This window comes from Physeter macrocephalus, chromosome 11 (assembly GCF_002837175.3).
Source record: "Physeter macrocephalus isolate SW-GA chromosome 11, ASM283717v5, whole genome shotgun sequence".
NCBI lineage: Eukaryota > Metazoa > Chordata > Mammalia > Artiodactyla > Physeteridae > Physeter > Physeter macrocephalus.
Window position 1 is genome coordinate 90,083,128 of NC_041224.1, and position 20,661 is coordinate 90,103,788.

The 20,661-nt window shown below is 38.7% G+C and overlaps 1 protein-coding gene across 5 annotated transcripts in view; it reads left to right on the forward strand.

The window, feature by feature from the left end:
- The window catches only part of CEP152 (centrosomal protein 152), a 107,824-nt gene that overhangs the window by 21,901 nt on the left and 65,262 nt on the right, over positions 1-20,661 (forward strand). For 3 of the 5 annotated variants that reach the window (XM_024115858.3, XM_024115860.3, XM_024115862.2), the window contains exons 3-9: positions 9,083-9,189; positions 9,414-9,486; positions 9,568-9,846; positions 10,905-11,070; positions 13,974-14,114; positions 15,185-15,324; positions 18,201-18,401. In XM_024115858.3, the coding sequence (XP_023971626.1) occupies positions 9,083-9,189; positions 9,414-9,486; positions 9,568-9,846; positions 10,905-11,070; positions 13,974-14,114; positions 15,185-15,324; positions 18,201-18,401 (1,107 nt within the window). Of the gene's footprint in view, positions 1-9,082; positions 9,190-9,413; positions 9,487-9,567; positions 9,847-10,904; positions 11,071-13,970; positions 14,115-15,184; positions 15,325-18,200; positions 18,402-20,661 lie in introns of all 5 variants that reach the window. The other 2 variants (XM_024115852.3, XM_055088243.1) reach the window with 1 other exon arrangement.

A 20,661-nucleotide genomic window follows, 5' to 3' on the forward strand; every position in this document is an offset into this window, starting at 1 on the left:
TTTAAGTATATCATGCCACTGCCTTCTGGCTTGTAGAGTTTCTGCTGAGAAATCAGCTGTTAACCTTATGGGAGTTCCCTTGTGTGTTATTTGTCGTTTTTCCCTTGCTGCTTTAAATAATTTTTCTTTGTCTTTAATTTTTGCCAATTTGATTACTATGTGTCTTGGCGTGTTTCTCCTTGGTTTTATCCTGTGTGGGACTCTCTGCACTTCCTGGACTTGGTTGGCTATTTCCTTTCCCATCTTAGGGAAGTTTTCGACTATAATATCTTCAAATATTTTCTCTGTTCCTTTCTCTCTCTTTTCTCCTTCTGGGACCCCTATAATGTGAATGTTGCATTTAATGTTGTCCCAGAGGTCTCTTAGGCTGTCTTCATTTCTTTTCATTCTTTTTTCTTTAGTCTGTTCCGCAGCAGTGAATTCCACCATTCTGTCTTCCAGGTCACTTATCTGTTCTTCTCCCTCAGTTATTCTGCTATTGATTCCTTCTAGTGTAGTTTTCATTTCAGTTATTGTATTGTTCATCTCTGTTTGTTTGTTCTTTAATTCTTCTAGGTCTTTGTTAAACATTTCTCGCATCTTTTTGATCTTTGCCTCCTTTCTTTTTCCAAGGTCCTGGATCATCTTCACTATCATTATTCTGAATTCTTTTTCTGGAAGGTTGCCTATCTCCACTTCATTTAGTTGTTTTTCTGGGGTTTTATCTTGTTCCTTTTTCTGGTATATAGCCCTCTGCATTTTCATCTTGTCCATCTTTCTGTGAATGTGGTTTTTGTTCTACAGGCTGCAGGATTGTAGTTCTCCTGCTTCTGGTGTCTGCCCTCTGGTGGATGAGGCTATCTAAGAGACTTGATGGGAGGCACTGGTTGTGGGTAGAGCTGACTGTTGCTCTGGTGGGCAGAACTCAGTAAGACATTACTCCACTTGTCTGTTGATGGGTGGGGCTGGGTTCCCTCCCTGTTGGTTGTTTGGCCTGAGGCAACTCAACACTGGAGCCTACCTGGGCTCTTTAGTGGGGCTAATGACAGACGCTGGGAGGGCTCATGCCAAGGAGTACTTCCCAGAACTTCTGCTGCCAGTGTCCTTGTCCCCATGGTGAAACAGAGCCACCCCCACCTCTGCAGGAGACCCTCCAACACTAGCAGGTAGGTCTGGTTCAGTCTTCCCCAGGGTCACTGCTTCTTCCCCTAGGTCCCGATGCACACACTACTTTGTGTGTGCCCTCCAAGAGTGGAGTCTCTGTTTCCCCCAGTCCTGTCGAAGTCGTGCAATCAATTCCCACTAGGCTTCAAAGTCTGATTCTCTAGGAATTCCTTCTCCTGTTGCCGGACCCCCAGATTGGGAAGCCTGACGTGGGGCTGAGAACCTTCACTCCAGTGGCTGGACTTCTGTGGTATAAGTGTTCGCCAGTCTGTGAGTCACCCACCCAGCAGTTATGGGATTTGCTTTTACTGTGATTGCACCCCTCCTACCATCTTACTGTGGCTTCTCCTTTGTCTTTGGATGTGGGTTATCTTTTTTGGTGAGTTCCAGTGTCTTCCTGTTCATGATTGTCCAGCAGCTAGTTGTGATTCTGGTGTTCTCGCACGAGGAAGTGAGAGCACGTCCTTCTACTCTGCCATCTTGGTTCCTCCTCCCATAAGTTTGTTTCTATGTCCGTGAGTCTATTTCTGTTTTGTAAATAAGTTCCTTTATATCATTTTTCTGTATTCCACATATAAGTGGTGTCATATGATATTTGTCTGTCTCTGTCTGACTTTCTTTACTTAGTATGATAATCTCTGGGTCCATCCATGTTGTTGCAAATGACATTATTTCATTCTTTTTTATGGCTGAGGAATATTCCATTGTGTACATACATCACATCTTTATCCCTTCATCTGTCGATGCACACTTAGTTTGCTTCCATCGTATGACCCATTTTCTAATATGTAAAGTAATTCTTTTTAAGAGTCACCATGGACCATTTGTGTTAATAGGAAGCAAAGAATAGGGTCAGTTGCACACGTGTCTGGCAGTAGAGTTAGGGTAGAGACAGAAAGCTGGCATCTGAGTGGATTTTGTCCATAGACATGTATTGTTTGGTTGCACAGTGTTTTTAAAAAATTGAATCTATATTTAAAGATTAGAAAATTTCATGTAGTAATCCAGAATTTCTGACCTGTCTTGAAACATCCTAAGCTCGGGCCACATGTGGCGTGTGTCTGCACATGGCAACAAGTGGGCTAGAGCTGGGCAGTGGCTCTCCTGTCCGAGCTGGCCACAGTCCCTCCGCCACCCCACCCCCCCGCCCCGACATGGGCTTGTGCACTTGGACCTGCCAGCTTCACTCTTGTAAATTCTCTGCCAAGTCACTGAGGGCACTGGAGTTTGTGACCCTTTCCAGGGTTTCTGGATTTTGACAGGGGCCTTCACCAACAATTGTTGGTGGCAAGGGTGGGAGGTGAGGATTTTCTGTTACTTTGTGAACTCACAGCATGAGGTTTTCACAACCTTGATGGCTTTTGGGTAGTTCTCTGGAACTTAGCTACTGGGATTTTTGAGAGGATCAGTGTAAGTAGTTACTATAGTCGATTTTAAAGAAGGAGAAAAAATAATCTGACAGGTGATTTTTTTCATTGGAAAAGATAGGTTATTAGAGAGAATGTACTGCCAGGTGTGTTGTGTGGTGAAAGTTTTAAAGGGGGTATTAGTTAAGGAGGCAGTAAATTCTAGATGATATAGAACAGGGGTCCCCAATCCCCAGGCTGTGGACTGGTACTGGTCCACGGCCTGTTAGGAACCGGGCCGCACAGCAGGAGGTGAGCAGCGGGCCAGCAGGCGAAGCTTCATCTGTCGCTCCCCATTGCTCCCCATCACCCACATTACCGCCTGAACAACTCCCTGCCACCACCCACTCCATGGAAAAATTGTCTTCCACAAAACCGGTCCCTGCTGCCAAAGCGGGCTGGGGCTCGCTGCTATGGGAAATAGCCAGTGAGATCCCTTCTTGGTAGATTATGTGCTGCAGTAGGATAGGGAATTTCCAGAGTAAAAGGTGCTCTTAAGAGGTGAAGTATCTAAGAATGAGTGTTTCTAGCAGAGTGGAAGAAAAGAATATTTAGCTAACTTGACTCTAATGTGATGATTATGGGTCATATTAATAAAAATTGTTTCATGTTAGTAAAAAGTATTTTACCTTTTTTAAAAAAAATTGCTACAAGGGAAGAAGTGAGATCAGTGGTTAGAGAGTTTCAGCAGTAAAATTTAGAACTATTCATAAAAATTCAGCTGTATGTATATTTTGTCAATGCAAGTTAAAATAATAAATTGGCTGATCACACCTAAGTTCGTTTTCATATCCAGAAGCCTTTTCCACTTCCTCAATCTCCCTTACTCTACAATAACAGGATAGTTTACAGCCTTAAGTGGTTAAAGAAAAGAATGGTCTTTTCATGCCTGCCTGGTTGGTAGCTTTGGGATTGCCGGGTGGATTAGAGTGTTAGTAGTAGGCTAATACACATTGCTTTCTCTACTTAATGAATCGCTTTATATTTAATTCATTTATGTAGGTGGAATGCTTGCATCACAAGGATGTGCTGTAGAGCTGGCCAAGCAGGCCATATCTGACTCATAGGCTACCCTGCTAAGGATTTGTGAGATCCCCTCTCTGTAAATGGCAGAATAATCCTGATTTTGACCGTCTGGTGTGAATGGCCAGTTGCTAATACAATATGCTTTACCAAACTGTTCGATTTGGATGCTTTGGGATCAGCTGGGGTGTTGTCCACACTTGCCCATAAGTCAGTGAATAAGCCATAGTCAAATTCCAACCTCCATGCTATCCTAATTAGCAGCTCTGCAGTGATGATCTGGACTTTTCCATTTCTATTCCCTCCATTGTTTGCATTGAAGAGTAAATGGAGAATGCATTTAATCTTCGGAAAGGGAAAGGATTTAGTAAAGTGATTCAATATTCAGAGGACATTGAGACCAGTGGAATCTCAAGCCACAGACCACTACAGATAGACCCGTATTTTGAAAAAACCTCCAAGAATTTTGCAGAAAAGTAAGGCACTATAATCATTTCTAAATCGCTACAGTTCTAAATGGTCTGTTGGTAAAAATTTGACCACTGTGTTCCAAGGCATAGCAAAGAAATGCATAACCCACAGCCTCAACCAGTGTTTCACCGGAAACTACATCTCCTCCACAGTAAACAGAGCAAATTAGGGTGCAGGTGAGGAAGGGTGAGAATACCATGGAGATATAGTATCATAGTAATTAATATTCATATCACTCATTTTCCTCACAACTTCTTGGAGCACGTTACTTTGAGAACTGCTGATGTAGCAAGAAGGGCAACTACTAAGTAGAGCTCATCCAAAGTACTCTAGGCAAACTTGTAAAGCTGGCCCAGAGAAGAGGACTTCAAAAGTTTTTTCATTAACTCATTCATAATGTAACAATATGATTTTGCAAAATATTTTTCACCTAAAGTTACTGTACTTTGCAAATTCATCATTGAATATTACAGACATATAGTTGTTGTTGTCATTGCAGTTGCTGTAAGCTTCAAAGTTACTGGTAAAGCCGCAGTTTAAGGTTGAGTATCGCTTGGGATCTCATAGTTTGCTGGCACGTACCTGTACTTTCTTCAGTGTCACCAGAAATAGCTCTGGGATTATTGCTTGGTTCTCGATAGTAAAATTATGTAAGTAAGTATGTATTTTGGAGCTGGTGATTTGGGGCAGAAGTACTTAGTAATCTGCGCCTATCAAGATAATACTTGCTGATGATCCTTCATTGAGTGACGATATTATTAGAAGCCTGGAAAATGATCTTGAGTAGAAAGGTAAGCGGTTTGAGGAGCAGATGGCAGACAGACACTTGCACCTGGGAACACTGATTTAAGCCTCTCTTAGTTTTTATATCAGTACTTCTCTAGTAGAATAATAAGCTCAGTTGAGCTTGGAATCATGTCTTTTAGAGGTTAGGCTTTGCATTGCATAACCTTTCTTCCACTTTTAACTGCCTTGTTTGATGTTACTTCTGGAAACATTTTTGATATTTTGTCCCCACTAGGGGGAGTTGTAAGGCTAGCATTTGTTTACATTTTATACAATATTATTTGACTTATTTAGTGGAATTTTCTCGCCGTCACCTAAGAAAAGCAAAGAAACAAATGGTTGAGTGTTCATATTGTATTTTTTTGTTCCTATCATATTCTGTTTTCTTTTAGCAATTTCTTATACTTTATCTAGATTGTGCCTTTGAACTGTTTCCCATAATATATAGGTATTTTTCAGGGACTGTCACAGTGGGGACAGAAACACTGAACTCTCTCTGGCAGACTGATGCTTGCTCGTATACAGACAGGTAGAAACTTGTCTTCCAGTGACTGACTGAATGTCATGTGGAAGAAGATAGGAGTGGGAATGGAGAGATTCAGGTTCCGGTGCTGGCCATGGGAGTGTAACTCTCACTTTCATGGGCATGCCCCTGACCTTCTCTGGGCCTTGGTGTGCTCACATTTAGAAGGAGAGGTTTGGCTTGGAGGAGCTCCAGTGTTCATTCCAGGCCTAAAGCTCTGTTATGTGTCACCTGCAGTGTAGCCGGTATTTGTCTAGTAAATGTTGCCATGTTTCTTTTTCAGATGTGTGGCAATCTAGGCAGTCTTCCCCACTAACATTGTAAAATTTGTTTTAACTAATGGAACGGGTTAAAAAAAATTCCATGCATAGTATAATTCATAGACTAAAGCTCTAGCTACCAAGGTTTTTGGCCCTTTGTCAGTCCCATGTTGGGCCTTTTCAAGGATGTTTTTAACTTGGCTGTGAGGCTAAAATGAAGATTCTACTTGGTGTGTATCCATGAAAGCATTATTTAATAATTCATATTTTAAAATATCAGGATCTTTTCTTCCGTGTACTTGTTGGGTAACCTGTTCAAAATGCAGATGAATGTTGGCCACTCCATTTGCTGCTCTTCTCTGGGGAGAAGATGTATGGTTTGTAATCTGAGAACTCTTGCTTTCATGAATATCAAGGTTTATACACTCTGAAGACAGTCTGTTTAGTTAATTAAAGCCGAAAAATCCCAACAAAAGGTTTACATGCTCTCCGTTTTACATTCCCCTTAAACTAGGCTTTTTGTATGTTCTATGTGGGTTATTGTAAAGTGTTTTGTTGCTGAAGTTCTTTGAGTAAAATGCCCTCATTTTTTTCTTTATTTTTCAGGAACAAACACATGAAGTAGTAAAGGGAGAGGAGTTTATAGAATAGTTTAGAATGCATTTCAATAGGCGCCTTAGCAATGGCGAATTATCTTTTTTCTAGGGAAGGTATCTCTTTAATTATTAAACTCAGCTGATATTCAGTAATATCCCACCAAGAAGATTGCATTTGCAACCAAAAAGCAGTATTTCTTCCACATGTGATGAGTGGAATTAAATCTTGCCATTTATAAGGACTGTTATCTTTGTCTTTGAATCTGTATTTGGCAGTCTGGTGGATCTTTAATGAGGAAATTTTAGTTTCTAAAATTCTTCTCTGTTTTGTAACATGTATAAGTTGATATTGTAATTTTGTGTTTCATGGCACAAGGTTCAATGACCCAAAGAAAAATCTATTTGACAGTGTATATGAGGAGGGTACACTTTGATTCCAGGAATGGAAGCCTGGGGGGGGCTGGGATTTTGTTCCTGAATGGCCTCTCTCTGCCCTCAAAGTTATGGAAACCAAGGAATATGGCCCAGCTATACCAAAGAACTTGATGGAGAAATTTTTTGAAGGTGAATGAAATGATTTAAAAATGTTAGTACAGGTGTAAAATATTCTATAAAACACTAAATACAGTAGGGATTATTTTGCTACTTGATAAGTTTACCTGTGGATCCAGAAGCATTTTGATGAACTTATTGCTTATGCTCAAATTAATCTTCCTCCATTGATGCCAGTTTGATTAATTTTGTGGTGTCACAAAGAAAGCTACAAGAACTGCTTAATTATTGTGTAGTTTTTTCTGTCTCTGTGAGGGGGAGAAAATGTACTGTTTAGATGTGCCTGTCAAGGTTCCTCTAAATTATAAGGCTATGTACTTAAACCTCACTGAAGGTTTAGAAGAAAATATTCTTTCTGTACAGGAGTCCTTACTTGATGTAAGTACAAAACATTTATTTTGGTTTTTTTCCCTGTGTTATATGTGGGTATACTCTTTTTTTTCCATAAAGATCTCATAGATTTTTTGTTCTTAGTGAATTTTGTGTCTTTGTGAAATCATTTTGTTACCTTTCTCTTTAGTCACATGTGGTATACTGACATGTTGATGTGTTCTGTTTTGTTTTTAGTGTTTCTTATTCTTTATATCTTTGAATCAACTCTAATACAGCTAATTCTCAAAATGATTTTTCAGTTACCTTTGTGAGCAGGTGATCAGTAAGTCAAGGTCTTGGTTGTTAATATCAGTATCACGATAACTTTTCATTGGACTAGAATATTTTTCTCTTGTTGCATCTTTAAAGAACCAAATGGACTGAGAATACCTGTAAACAAACAATCCAGTGAATGTTAAGAAATATGTGGGTGAGGAAGCGTCCCCTTTCCCCACCTCACGGACCCCACTTACATTCCCAAATTTGACTTCACCAAAACTCAGTTAACTGTTGGGGCATTCCTTTCAGACCTTTCTTAGAATATTTTTATTTAACTTTCACCATATGCATTTTATTTAAGAACTTTTTTTGATTATAAATGTAATACCCAGATATGTTTTATAGCTACATTTCATTTCTTTTATTCTAATGGCAGAGAAATTGGGGAGGGGACCTTCCATAGACTAAGAAGCAGCTCATTTTTTTTTCCTCCAGGGCTTTAATAGAGTATTTAATATCTTTAAACTCACTCATCGCATAATTTTACGGGATTGATTTACACACTGTGGAGGGACTCGGTCAGCTTACTAATCTAACTGGTGCTTAACTTTTAAAGAGAAGTCATTATAAGCAGTCTGTTGACTCTTTAGAAACATAATATTTGAATCTTATTATTACAAATTTTAAGTCATTATATTGGGATTTGAAGAAAGACATTTATAGATATTGAAGTTCAACAAATTAGACAATTCATTTGTCTCTTTATCACGGTTTATCTTGAAACTTGAGTGAATTTATCTAGTTGTTATAAGACAAAATACTAGGGCTTCCCTGGTGGCGCAGTGGTTGCGAGTCCGCCTGCCGATGCATGGGACGCGGGTTCGTGCCCCGGTCCGGGAGGATCCCATGTGCCGCGGAGCCGCTGGGTCCGTGAGCCATGGCCGCTGAGCTTGCGCGTCCGGAGCCTGTGCTCCGCAACGGAGAGGCCACAACAGAGAGTCCCGCGTACCGCCAAAAAAAAAAAAAAAAAAAAAAAAGACAGAATACTAAAGGTGTAATTTTTCTAGGAAAATGGAGAGCAAAGTCATGTGCTTTTACGTCAGTTTTAGAGTTATGCTTTTGACAGTGCTTTATCTGTAAAACCCTGAATCTTACAGCTTCTTTTTACTCAACTGTTTATAAGAGCCAACCATTGTATATCTTTTCATCATTGGAACCGGACGGCTGTCTACTAATTAGTCACTCCCCAAGAGGTTTCTATCACATTATTGGAGCTTTTAAGGGCTTCTAGGCCATCTGCTGCTGCTGCTACTCTTATCACCTGGGCAAAGCGCATCTAGCTACTCAGATTCCCTCGGGGGGTGTCTGATTGTCAAGTTCTCCAGGTCTGATTACTGGTAGAATCCATAGCATGATACAGTGATCGTACCATTATTATGACTTGCTGTGTTTGCCTAAAGAAATTTTAAAATCCTGTTGTATGTGTACTTGAATCTAAGACCTTTGTAGAAGAAGGTAAAGCCTTCTAATATAAATCCTGATGTTTATGTGTTTCCCTTTCCCCAAGTGAAATGATGAACGTAATTCCTGTGGAATTTAAGACATTGATTACATAGAGAAATTAGGAACTTCTTTGACTTCTACAGTCAAAATCACTCGTTCCAAGGCAGCTTTGGTTTGGCATCTTGTGTTTAAGCCAATGTGATATCGACGCTGACCTTCCTGTCTCAGTTGCAGCAGTTACTCACAGACCTTCCTCACGATATGCTGGATGATGATGACCTGTCCTCCCCCGAATTCCACTATTCGGACTGCAGTGAGGATGGCAGAGAGGAAGAGTAAGGACCCCAAATCCCTTTCACTTGTATATCACAATTCTATGTCTTTTTCTTTAGATTCTCTTGCAGGCAATAATAATGGATATGATTGTAAAACTGTAGACTAATTCTTAAACTTTTAGATGAAGTTTGGAGGGAAAACACGTTAAAATCTTGGGGTTCTTTGTGATGTCTATGTCCAAATAAATGATAGGCTCTAATCTAAAGTACTGATTTTTCTCAAGACCACATCATTCTGAGCAATTGGCGATGAACTGGAATGAGCATCAAGTGCTGCCTAAATCTCCGAGTGTAAATGTAAGTATCTGGTGCGATAATGACTTTGATGAGGGTGGGAACAGATCTTAGTGCTTTTCTTTTACTCTTGTTGTCTAATAGGACTATAATGAGATTCGGGATGTGTATATTGGAGAGAAAAGTGTCAATGGCTGGGAAGAGAATCAAAGTAGAACCGAAGACCAACATCCTGGGTATCATCCTGAAGGAGGTGGAGATGAAGGTGGTAGTGGTTATAGTCCTCCGAGTAAATATGAACAGACTGATTTATATCACCTTCCTGAAAACTTTAGGCCATATACCAGCGGTCAGAAGCAGGAATTTAACAGCCAACCAACCAATGTAATCACATTTTCTGATCCTCAAAGGAATCATTTTCAGGTATTGTAAGACCTTGACTTTACTTTCAAGAATTTGTGTATGTGTGTACAGGGCATTTGCTGTGTGTGTGATTAAGAAATATTCGTAAGTGCAACAGTAAGATTTAAGTACAAATATTGCTGAGAGTGCATTTATTCAGACTCATGCTGAATTAGTCATGCTGTTTTCTGTTTACAATCTAATTAAATAATCTTACATGAGAATTTTAAAATAGAGACTTTGTGGAGACAATTAAACATGAAAGGTTAAGTCTGTCAAAGAATAGCCATCTCCATTTATTGTTGCTTCTGGCTTCTACCATTTACTGTGCTCCAGTGAGAAGCTACATTCAGGTATCCTGATATAGTTTGAAAGCGATTAATCCCCTAGATGACACCAGTCAGTTACCTTGATTGTCTGGCTCATCACCCTTATCACAGATTTTGGGTCAGATACTTCAAAGCTGATATCTGTTTTGTGATGATATAGCAGTAGACAGGATGAATGTTGAGGAAAGAAACACTTTTTTTTCCTCCCTGGGAGAGTTTTATGAAGCGAGGCCTTAGGATACAGTTAGCTGCTTCTTAGACTTTCTCAATGACAGTGAATGCCTCATTTTGCCAATAGATATTCTGTGTCACCTGATGACAGGATAATTTTTTGGTCCTTTTAAGGTGGTCATTTTCTCTTCCGTCTCTATAAAATGTTATTCATTCCACAAAAGTTATTGAGTATTTATTACATATGAAGCATTGTATCACGTTCTTGTTATTGCATATGTGCATTTCCACGATGTTGGCATCATCTAAATCATTCTTAAATATTTATATACAATCTTACTGGAATTCTTGAGTGTTATTTACGGAATTGGCCCCATTATATGCTCAAAAGTACAATTGCAGGCTTTCAGTGAACAGTGTTAAATAACAATAAGTGCTATTTTTAAGCAAAGATGTATGTTTAAAATTTGTAATTGTACCACAATTAAGTTCTATAGCAAAACTAAGTTGTCTAATTCAGATAACTTTTGAAGCAAAGCAAAATCCTAATTGTCAATTTCGTTTATCATCTTGTAATAGCAATTTGGTATGTCACAAGGTCCCAGTTGTCAAGCTTTGGAATCATATAAAGTGACATATAAACCTTATCAGTCTTCTGCCCAGAATAATGGCTCACCAGCCCAGGACATTGCAGGAAGTGACACATTTGAAGGCCTGCAACAGCAATTTTTAGGAGCTAATGAAAGTAGGTATCAAGTTTATATTTATTTCTTAATCACATAATTGGAGAACTTTGAGCACTTTGAGCATGTTCAAGAATTATTATTTTTTTTAAGTATGATAATGGAATTTTTTTAAAGAGTCCTATTTTAAGAGATATATTCTGAAGTATTTATGAATAAACTGATAATGAAGTCTAGAACTGACTTCAAATATCATGTTGTTGGGGGGTAAGTTTGGGTGGGGTTATAGATAAAGCAAGACTGGCCATGAATTCACAATCGTTGAATCTAGGAGACAGGTTCATGTATTCTTCTCTCTACCTTCTTATATATTTGAAATTTTCCTTAGTGAAAAATTAAAATAAATTTTCTCAGCTGTATATTTTAGTCATTCTAGTTGGTTAAGACTTCATTAACTTCATACATTTTTTTAACTGAAATCTAATTTGGAAAGTGAAATGTAGTTTTCCTTTCAATCTTAGATTTTTCGTTATATAGAAATGTAATTTAGTAAGTCAACCACTATCTTAATTTTTTCTTTTGGTTTTTAGAGTTTTACTGTAATAGGCAACTCTGATATAAATTACTTTATACTCAAAATTAAAACTAGACTTACATCTCAGGTTTAGTCATGTGACACTTGCCAAAATAATTTCTTTTACATAGTGTATGTATCAATATGAATGAGAAAAGTGCTACTAGAGAATTTTGAGGAGATCTAAACGTTCAAAACCAAACTTGCACCTGACTAACCTGAATCAGTGTTTTCATATGTCCAACTTTTGTTATCATACTCTCTGGCATGTGAAATGACTTCGTTATTGTGCGTGTTGAAGAGCCACTGTGTTTCTAGAGTGTGACAGCAAGTTTTTTCTTTGTTTTACATTTAAGAAGCCTGGGGGTGGGGGGGGGCTTCCCTGGTGGCGCAGTGGTTGAGAGTCCGCCTGCCAATGCAGGGGACACGGGTTCGTGCCCCGGTCCGGGAGGATCCCACATGCCGCGGAGCGGCTGGGCCCGTGAGCCATGGCCGCTGGGCCTGCGCGTCCGGAGCCTGTGCTCCGCAACGGGAGAGGCCACAACAGTGAGAGGCCCGCGTACAGCAAAAAAAAGAAGCCGGGGGGAAAGTCGTATTGGCTATTCTGGGTTTCTGGGTTTCTGGCACTGTGCCAACGAGAAAACTGGACTTAGTGGCCGTAACTTCATGGTGCTGCTTCCATCTCATGCTCAGACTACAGGATAGTTACCGGGGAGGCGGCCAGAATGCCCGTTCCCCCAGGGAGTCATCAGCAAATGTTGGGGGGTAGCCTCTCTTTTTCCTGAGTTTTTGTGTAAGTGGATAGTGTGTATGCCGTAACTGTTGTGGGGTTGAGTAAATAAGTATCCCAACAGTGGCCTGACATCTTGGCGTTACTCTTTCAGTTCTGCTGTGTTCAGTTACATTTATAGCTCCTGGTTGTTTTGCATGTGTCACCTTTCATCACTTCCTTAACAGTCTGGATTTTATCACGTTGATTTATTTTTTGTTTAAGTCAGTTACACATTTGCCTAAATTTGACATTTGGAAGTTAATTAAATAACTTAATGGTAGTGCCTAATTTAGTGATTATAGCTTCTTAGTAACAGTAGTTTAAAAAAATGAGTTTGAAGAGAGGAGTGGCTTGTAGACTGTGTTTATTCCTAGGCTAGCCCTGTTCTAAGGCCCAAGAGGAGTTTGACTTGTAGCAGAGTTTTCAGTCTTCAATTTTTGGGGGTTTAACCATGTCTTTTTTTAAACAGAAGACTGTTTTATTTGTTAGCATGTAGAAGCATTGTTCTTGTAGGAAATGAAAAATATTTGTCATTGTGTAGTTGAAGGATTATCCTTCTCCTACAAATCACGTTTTTCTTTTTTTCCCCCAATGATTTTTAAGTGGTCCTTAAAATGACTTTGTTTCTGAAAGAAGACCTCAAAATTCTTTATTAATTCAGAAGTTCTGTGCCAGTATAAATATGCGTTCATTCCTGCTTAAAATAAAATAGTTTAAGAAGGATGTCTAGAAATTTTCTTTGAAAATGGTTTTATAGAAGTTGATGTACTTTTATTTTTTCAATTTTATGAGAGCATGGAACTCTATTCCTTTGCAATTGATATATACTTCCTTTTCTTTTTCTTTTTCTTTTTTTTTCTGGCCATGCCACACAGCTTGCGGGATCTTAGTTCCCCAACCAGGGATTGAACCCATGCCCTTGGAGGTGAAGGCGTGGGGTCGTAACCACTGGACCACCAGAGAATTCCCTATACTTATTTTTCATTAGCCAAAATGGTAGCGATTCAGAGTTACACACCAAACTAGTGACTTTTCAAACTTTTCTGGAAGTGACCATAGTAAGAAGTACAATTTTTACATTGTGATGTGGTCTATAGTATTTATCTATATAAATATTATGTAAATGAAACAGAAGTTTCACATAATAATACTTATTTCTACTACATGATACACTCTGATATATTCTATTTAATCTTGTTACCAAACCAAAACTTGGGTCTGCTCGCCCAAGTGTAGTAAAGCCAATCTACTGACACCGGGTTGTGGTGAGGGAAAGTGCAGCATTATTGTAAGGTGCCATATGAGGAGTTTGGGCTTTCTGAGCATCAGCTGTCCCGGACTTCTTGTATGGCACCTTACAATAAACGCTGCACTTTCCTTCACCAGAACCTGGTGTCAGTAGATTGGCTTTACTGTGTGTGGGTGAGCAGACCCAAGTTTTGGTTTGGTAACATTTTTTATTAAAAATGCTAGTCACAATCTGCTGAATTGATTTCATGATACTCTGATGAGTTGTATTTGCAGTTTGAAAAACATTGTCCTAAACGTTGTCCTAAATGACCACAAATTTATATTTTGATATGCTTTTATCTAATAAATTGTCTTTAATTCCAAAGCAGACTCCGTAGAAAATGTGCAGATTATTCAACTACAGGTTCTTAACAAAGCAAAGGAGAGACAACTAGACAATTTAGTTGAAAAGTTAAATGCAAGCGAACGTCAAATTAGATATCTGAATCACCAGCTTCTGATAATCAAAGGTAAGATAACAACTGTTGGGTGCTGTCATGTATGAGGTCAGTTGAGCTAGATAGCTTGTTTCCAATAACCTCATTTTAAATAAGAAGTTTAGGTTGTCGTACTTGGTCAGGGGCTCAGTGTGAATTGGTCAGCACGAAACAAAAATCCAGGACTTTTGACCCATTGCCTTGGATTTCTCTCCAGAACGTACATTTTGAGGTCCTCATTATTTCCCTTCTCTCTATTCTGTTAGGATCAGTGGACATTATTTAAATATGCTGATAGCATTCCATCCTAAAAAGTTGTTGTATCCTTATATGGTTTACCTCCAGTTCCCAAAGAGACTTGTGTTTAGTTTGCAATACATTTTCTGAGCCTACAAATTAGCATAATGTTTTAATCCAAGTAAGAGTTTGTGATCCTGAACTGCTTTGGGAGTGCCAAGGAGAAAATGCAGTCATCTCTGGGAGAAGCACATAGTGTAAACACAGATTTCACATTATAATTGCTTAGTCTTTGTGCTTTCTGTAGTTTTGGTCAGTGTTGAACTTTCCTTTGTAGAATAATTTTGTGCCTGAACTCCAGCTCATTTCAGACTTGAGAGTGAAAAGATCTCTTTCTGTAATGCTCATGAAATTTATTTTGTGAGAACTTGTGAACTGTTACAATAAAGTATGTGGTAAGAATATAAGATTAGTTGAATTTAAGCGTTCATTGCAAGTATGTATAGAAAGTAATTTGTCCTCAGATTCCTTCTTTGATTAGCAGGGGTTTGTCATATCTGTGTAGCTTCTCAAGTAACAAATGCTGAAATGATTGTTAGAGTACCTTTTGGTCCTCAAAGGGATACATTAAGACTCTTGAAGAGAGTGGTTCCTGTTCTGTAAAAAAAAAAAAAAAAAAAAAAATTGGTGTCACTCACATTCGTTTTTGAAAACTTTCTAGTTTTCTCAAAATCAAGTGAAGTTCATTATCTGAATTGAATTAAATACTACAACATTTATGTAATATAGATCTGATATTTGATAGAGATTGTGACAATTAGGGTCTCTCCACAGTAACATTTATATAAAATTTTTAAATACTCTAGATGAAAAGGATGGTTTGGCCCTCAGCCTTCGAGAATCACAGAAACTCTTTCAGAATGGAAAAGAAAGAGAAATTCAGCTTGAAGCACAAATAAAAGCACTGGAGACCCAAATACAAGCATTAAAAGTCAATGAAGAACAGGTAAATATTTGATCTTCATTACTTATGGTAAACAGTTGTTTCTTACAATGAAATGTTAGTTACTTAACGTTTGATATTGTGGGTCTAAATCTAGAACTTTGAAGTTTACACCTTCTTTTACCTTAAGCCTACATTCCTTTCCCTTTCCTTGGAGGAATGAGTCTCCCATCCACCTAGTCATCTATACACTAGAAATCGGGGGGCGGGGAGCCATCAACTCCTCTGCTCCCCTTCGTCCAGTCAGCCACTATATTCTGTTGGGTCCCCTCATTTCTGTCTACATATCCCTAATTCAGGATTTTACCATTTTTGCTAAAGTCTGTTAACTAGTCTGTAATGTTTTACCCCTTCTCCTAACTCTTTCATCTGGCCATCTGAGTAATCTTTCTAAAGTACAGTTGTAGTTATATCTTTCCCTTGCTTAAAACCTTTCAGTGACCCTGCTTTACTTGTGGGGTGAAGTATGGTGTCGAGATGACTGTCTGATCCTTCCCTTTCTCTTCTCTTACTCTTCTCAAACTCAACAGTCTGTCTGTTGTTTTTATGTACTCGTATGTGCTGTCTCCTGTCTCTGGAATGCCCTTTCCTCAACACACTGCTATTTCATGAACAAGACCACGCTCAAGGGTTTTCTTTTCCTAAGTCTTTCCTGTTTTCTTCCCCAAGCCACATGATCACATCTGTTATAACAGACCTAGAACATCTTGAAGGCAAGAATGGGTGGCCCTCATGTTAGTAGCCCCACCATAAGCCCAATGCCTGGCACATAATAGGTGGTCAGTACAGTGTTCAAAACTGACCTAACCTGTGTATTTTTTTTTCCTTATGTTTCTCTGTTCTTGCTCTGATACTATCATGAGTATAGCTTTATGTTGTGTTTTGGCATTTGGTAAACAAGGGCTACCCTTACTATTCTTAAAATATTTAGTAGCTCTTTTTCACATTTTTTCTTCTAGATCTTGCAAATCAACTTCCCATGCTTTATAAAAAATCTCGTTGGGATTTTGATTAGTGAGGCATTGTATTTACCATTTTATGTATGGTTAACCAAGACTTGGAGAGGTCAAATTACTTTTCCAGGATTACAAACCCAGTTACTGCCAAAGCATCAGAACCAAAACTTTCTGACCCCAACAGACTTGCCTTTAAAGTGGTAGCACATTCTTTGATTAACGAGATGGGTGGCCATTTGACTGTGGGAAATAGTCGCAAGTCACTGGTAACCAAGCCTGGTGGTGGGTGATTCATGAGAGTAATACCATTTTGGTGGTTAAAAATGAAAGTGACTTGGTTTTAGATGAGATTTGTGGCTAGTTCTGAGGAAGGTTAAATGGAAAAGGTTAAAGAATGTTGTCTCATGTCTGGTTTCTTCTCGTCCTTAAGCTCTCAGCTAAAAACAGAGAGGACTTCCCATCCACCTTACATCTAAAGTAGCCTATTGCTTCACATTCTTACTCCCCTTCATTGTGTCCTATTTTATCACTATTTTAAAAATATCTGAAATTATCTCTTTTGTTTACTTGTTATTGTCTGTCTTTTCTCACCAGAAAGTAGTAGGACTTTAGACCTTGGCTGTTTTGTCATCATGTCCTTAAGTGCTTGGAACCCTGCCTGGCACAAAGTGTCCAGCTTATTTACTGAACAAATGAATGAATGTCTTAAGCAGTTAAAGTGGTATTTGGATAAATAGGCAATCTCTGGAACAGAATGAAGAGGCCTCATTTGAAATTTTAATTTTTGTGTGCAATATAGATTATCATCATTTTAAACTTTTTGAAAAATGGTAGTTATTAAAGAGTTGAATTGCTTTTATGTCATAACCTACATAATCTTTTGTAATCTTTTTATAAGTTAGAAATTGCATTTATAAAAAATAAAGTAGCATAAATTAAAAAAGCAACAGCATCACCAAGTATATTAGTTTTCTATTGCTGCTGTAACAGATCACCACAAACTTAGTGGCTTAAAACAGCACAAATTTATTACCTTACAGGCAGAAGGTCAGAAGTCTGACGTGGATCTCATTGGGCTAAAATAAAGGTGTCAGTAGTGCTGTGTTGCTATCTGGAGGCTCTAGGGGAGAATACATTTTTTTTTTTTTTTTGCCTTTTCCAGCTTTTAGAGGCCACCTGCCTTCCTTGGTGTATGGCCCATTTCCATCTTCAGAGCCAGAAGTTACTGGTTCTGACTTCTCTGCCTCAGTTTTCCTCATTTAAGGACCCTTCTGTGTACATTGGGTCCACCCTAGTAATCCAGGACAATCTCCTTATTTTAAGGTCATCTGATTAGCAACTTTAATTCAGTCACAACCTTAATTTCCCCTTGCCATGTAATATAACATATTCACAGGTTTCAGGGGTTAGGACATGGACATCTTTTGGGAGCCATTATTTAACTTGCTACACAACTATTTCATAACAACTATACAGTTACAGTTTTCAAAACTTTCTTTTTAGTAAGTGACCATTGACAGGTTTCATCAGTCTCTCAAGAAACAGTTGTCGTTTTTCTATGACCTAACAATTGTATTTCCCCCTACACTTGGAGCAAAGGAGGGATGCAAACAACACTGGCACTGGTATAGAAGCAGCAGATTCCTTGCCTGGTACCTATGTTGCCATCATTTGTGCAAAATCCTCTTTCACTCTCCTCGAACAACTACAGATTTTTTTTTTCTCCATGAATAATGTTTCCAGCAACCATGGGCCCGGTGGGTCCCAGCTAGGAAAGTCTCAAGGAACTAGAGCCACCATGGGGAGACCCTTTCTTCTCTACTTTCATTTAATTAAGCGTGGTTGATTTTTAGAGTTAAAATTCATAAAGAGAGCACAGAGTCAAAATACCGTAAACATAGGTGTCCTGTGTGTATTTACTAGATGATTAAGAAGTCCAGAACAACTGAAATGGCTCTGGACAGCCTGAAGCAGCAGCTGCTGGACCTGCGTCATTCGGAATCACTTCAGCGTGCGAGGGAGCAGCACGACAGTATTGTTATGGGCCTCACAAAGAAGTATGAAGAGCAAGTGCTGTCCTTGCAAAGGAAATTGGATGCTACAGTTACTGCACTTAAAGAACAGGTTGGGATGATTTCACATGAGCAACTGTTATAAACAAGTAAAGCTGGTTATTTTTTATAACTGACATTTTGCAATTCCTCATATAGAAATGCTGGATGTTTGCAGTATGTGTATGAGTATAATTTAAAAGTCCAAAGAGTTTTATCTATGAATATGCCTTCAAGACATCCTATTGGAAATCTTTCCTCTTATAGGATTGGTCAGTACTTTCTCAGTTCTCACATTAGTAGTCCTTCATTTGTCGAGTATTTGTCCATATTGTTCACATGACCTAGAAAAATCCGGACTGAAAGGAAGGAGTGTCTGGGAGCTGGCCTGTACTTGAGAGGTTGTCCTGGAAGCTAACCAGGAGGAGAAGGCTTTTCTTGGGTCTCCCAGTGTTTGGGTTATTAACCTGTCAATAAAGATTGTCTAGATCTTGGGAGAAGAGTTAATTTGGAGAATAGTGTAATGAATAGGGAAGAGATTCTGATCTAAAATCATTTAGATATGAAACTTGAGCATATTTCACAGTTTTTATTTTATCTTTGCCCCAAAGAGAATAAAATGTTGTAAGCTGAGGGTGAGCCAGATAGTGGGTTCGCTTGTACTGCAAAACCCCAGGGAATCAGTTGAATGAATAACATTTCAGAGATCATTTTTCTCAAGGTAATTTCAGAATTAATTTAACCCAAGGAAAGAAGAGAAGAATAATAAGATGTGAGGGTCTGGAAAATCCCACCACACTTAAAATTCACACTGATTTGGGTTGTTCTTTCTTATTTATACAGCTGACTCTAAATTTTTCCATGATTTAGGTAGAGCTATATAAGATTGTGTTATTAGCGATAATAATTGTATACCATTTCATTTTATTTTACTTTCGTATGTGTTTATGTTTTTATTAGACTTATTTTCCTACATAAGGTTTTTTATTCTTTTTATGTAGAAAAATATTGTGAATTTGATCAGTGTGAAGGATATATACGGGTGGGGAAAGACAAAGCCTGTGACAAATTATTAAGTCTACTTTATATAATATTTTAAACAAATGGAATTTGAGATATGGTTTTACTAAGCTTGTCTGTGTTTGGGTAGCAGCATGAAAGTTGGACAGGGAGAGTGGTGCCTCCTTGCATGACGAGAGGAGTGGAGTCTGGTGGCTTTTCCATGCTGGGTTGAGGATCTCTCCATTCTCTGCTGACGTGGGCACAATTACACAGGGACAGGCTGGGAGCAATTCCTAGTGTGTTCAACCCCTGTGCCTGCTCCATTCTCTTTTCTCACCTCCCCCAACCCCTCAATAGAAGAACCCTAGACTAGAACCCTAGACAGAACAAAGTTTTAATTCTGTGCTGACTGGGCTTCAGACCCCTGAACCATACATTGAAGTTATTGATTAAGGTCTTTTCCACTGTTGCATCCCGTGAGTGATTTTTCTTTTTTCTTTTTTCTTTTTTTTTTTTTTAAATGGAGCAGAGCATAGCACTGATGTTAGCTTCTGCTTATAGTTGTACAACTGCTTTGCAAAGTGGTGATTCCAAAGTGCCTAGGGTTTTTCCTTTCTGGGAATGTTTCTTCTGGTATCCCTTTTGTGCTGTCAATTTGCTATCAGTTGGCTCAGCAATATTTTTTTTTTTTGCTCAGCAATATTTTTTTTTAACATCTTTATTGGAGTATAATTGCTTTACAATGGCATGGGTGGTCACAAAGCACAGAGCTGATCTTCCTGTGCTATGCGGCTGCTTCCCACTAGCTATCTATTTTACATTTGGTAGTGTATATATGTCCATGCCACTCTCTCACTTCGTCCCAGCTTACCCTTCCCCCTCCCCGTGTCCTCAAGTCCATTCTCTACGTCTTCAGCAGTATTTTTAATGAAAGGTTAATCCATATTATCTCGGAATCCAAATTGAGATTCCTGACTGGAGAGGTGCTGTAAAGATCAACCGAGAGCTAGTGCCTGTAATCAGAAAAATGCACGAGAGACGGTTGATTTAGATTTTCTTAAAATAACTGGTAACTATGCATACATAGTGCCCCTTGCCCTCTTTTTCTTTATCAAAGTTATTGAAGAGGAGCAAAATATTTCCCTTGTAGATAAGTCTTTTCCTACTCTACTCCACTCAGCAGTCTACAAAGAAGAATAAAACAACTCTTGAAAAAGAGTAGCGAGGAAATAACTGGGTGATTTAGCAGATGAACTTGAATAAGTTTGCTAATGTCTGGGTTCTGAGTGGCTCTCATGTAGTCACACACAAGTGTGTACCTATGTGATGAC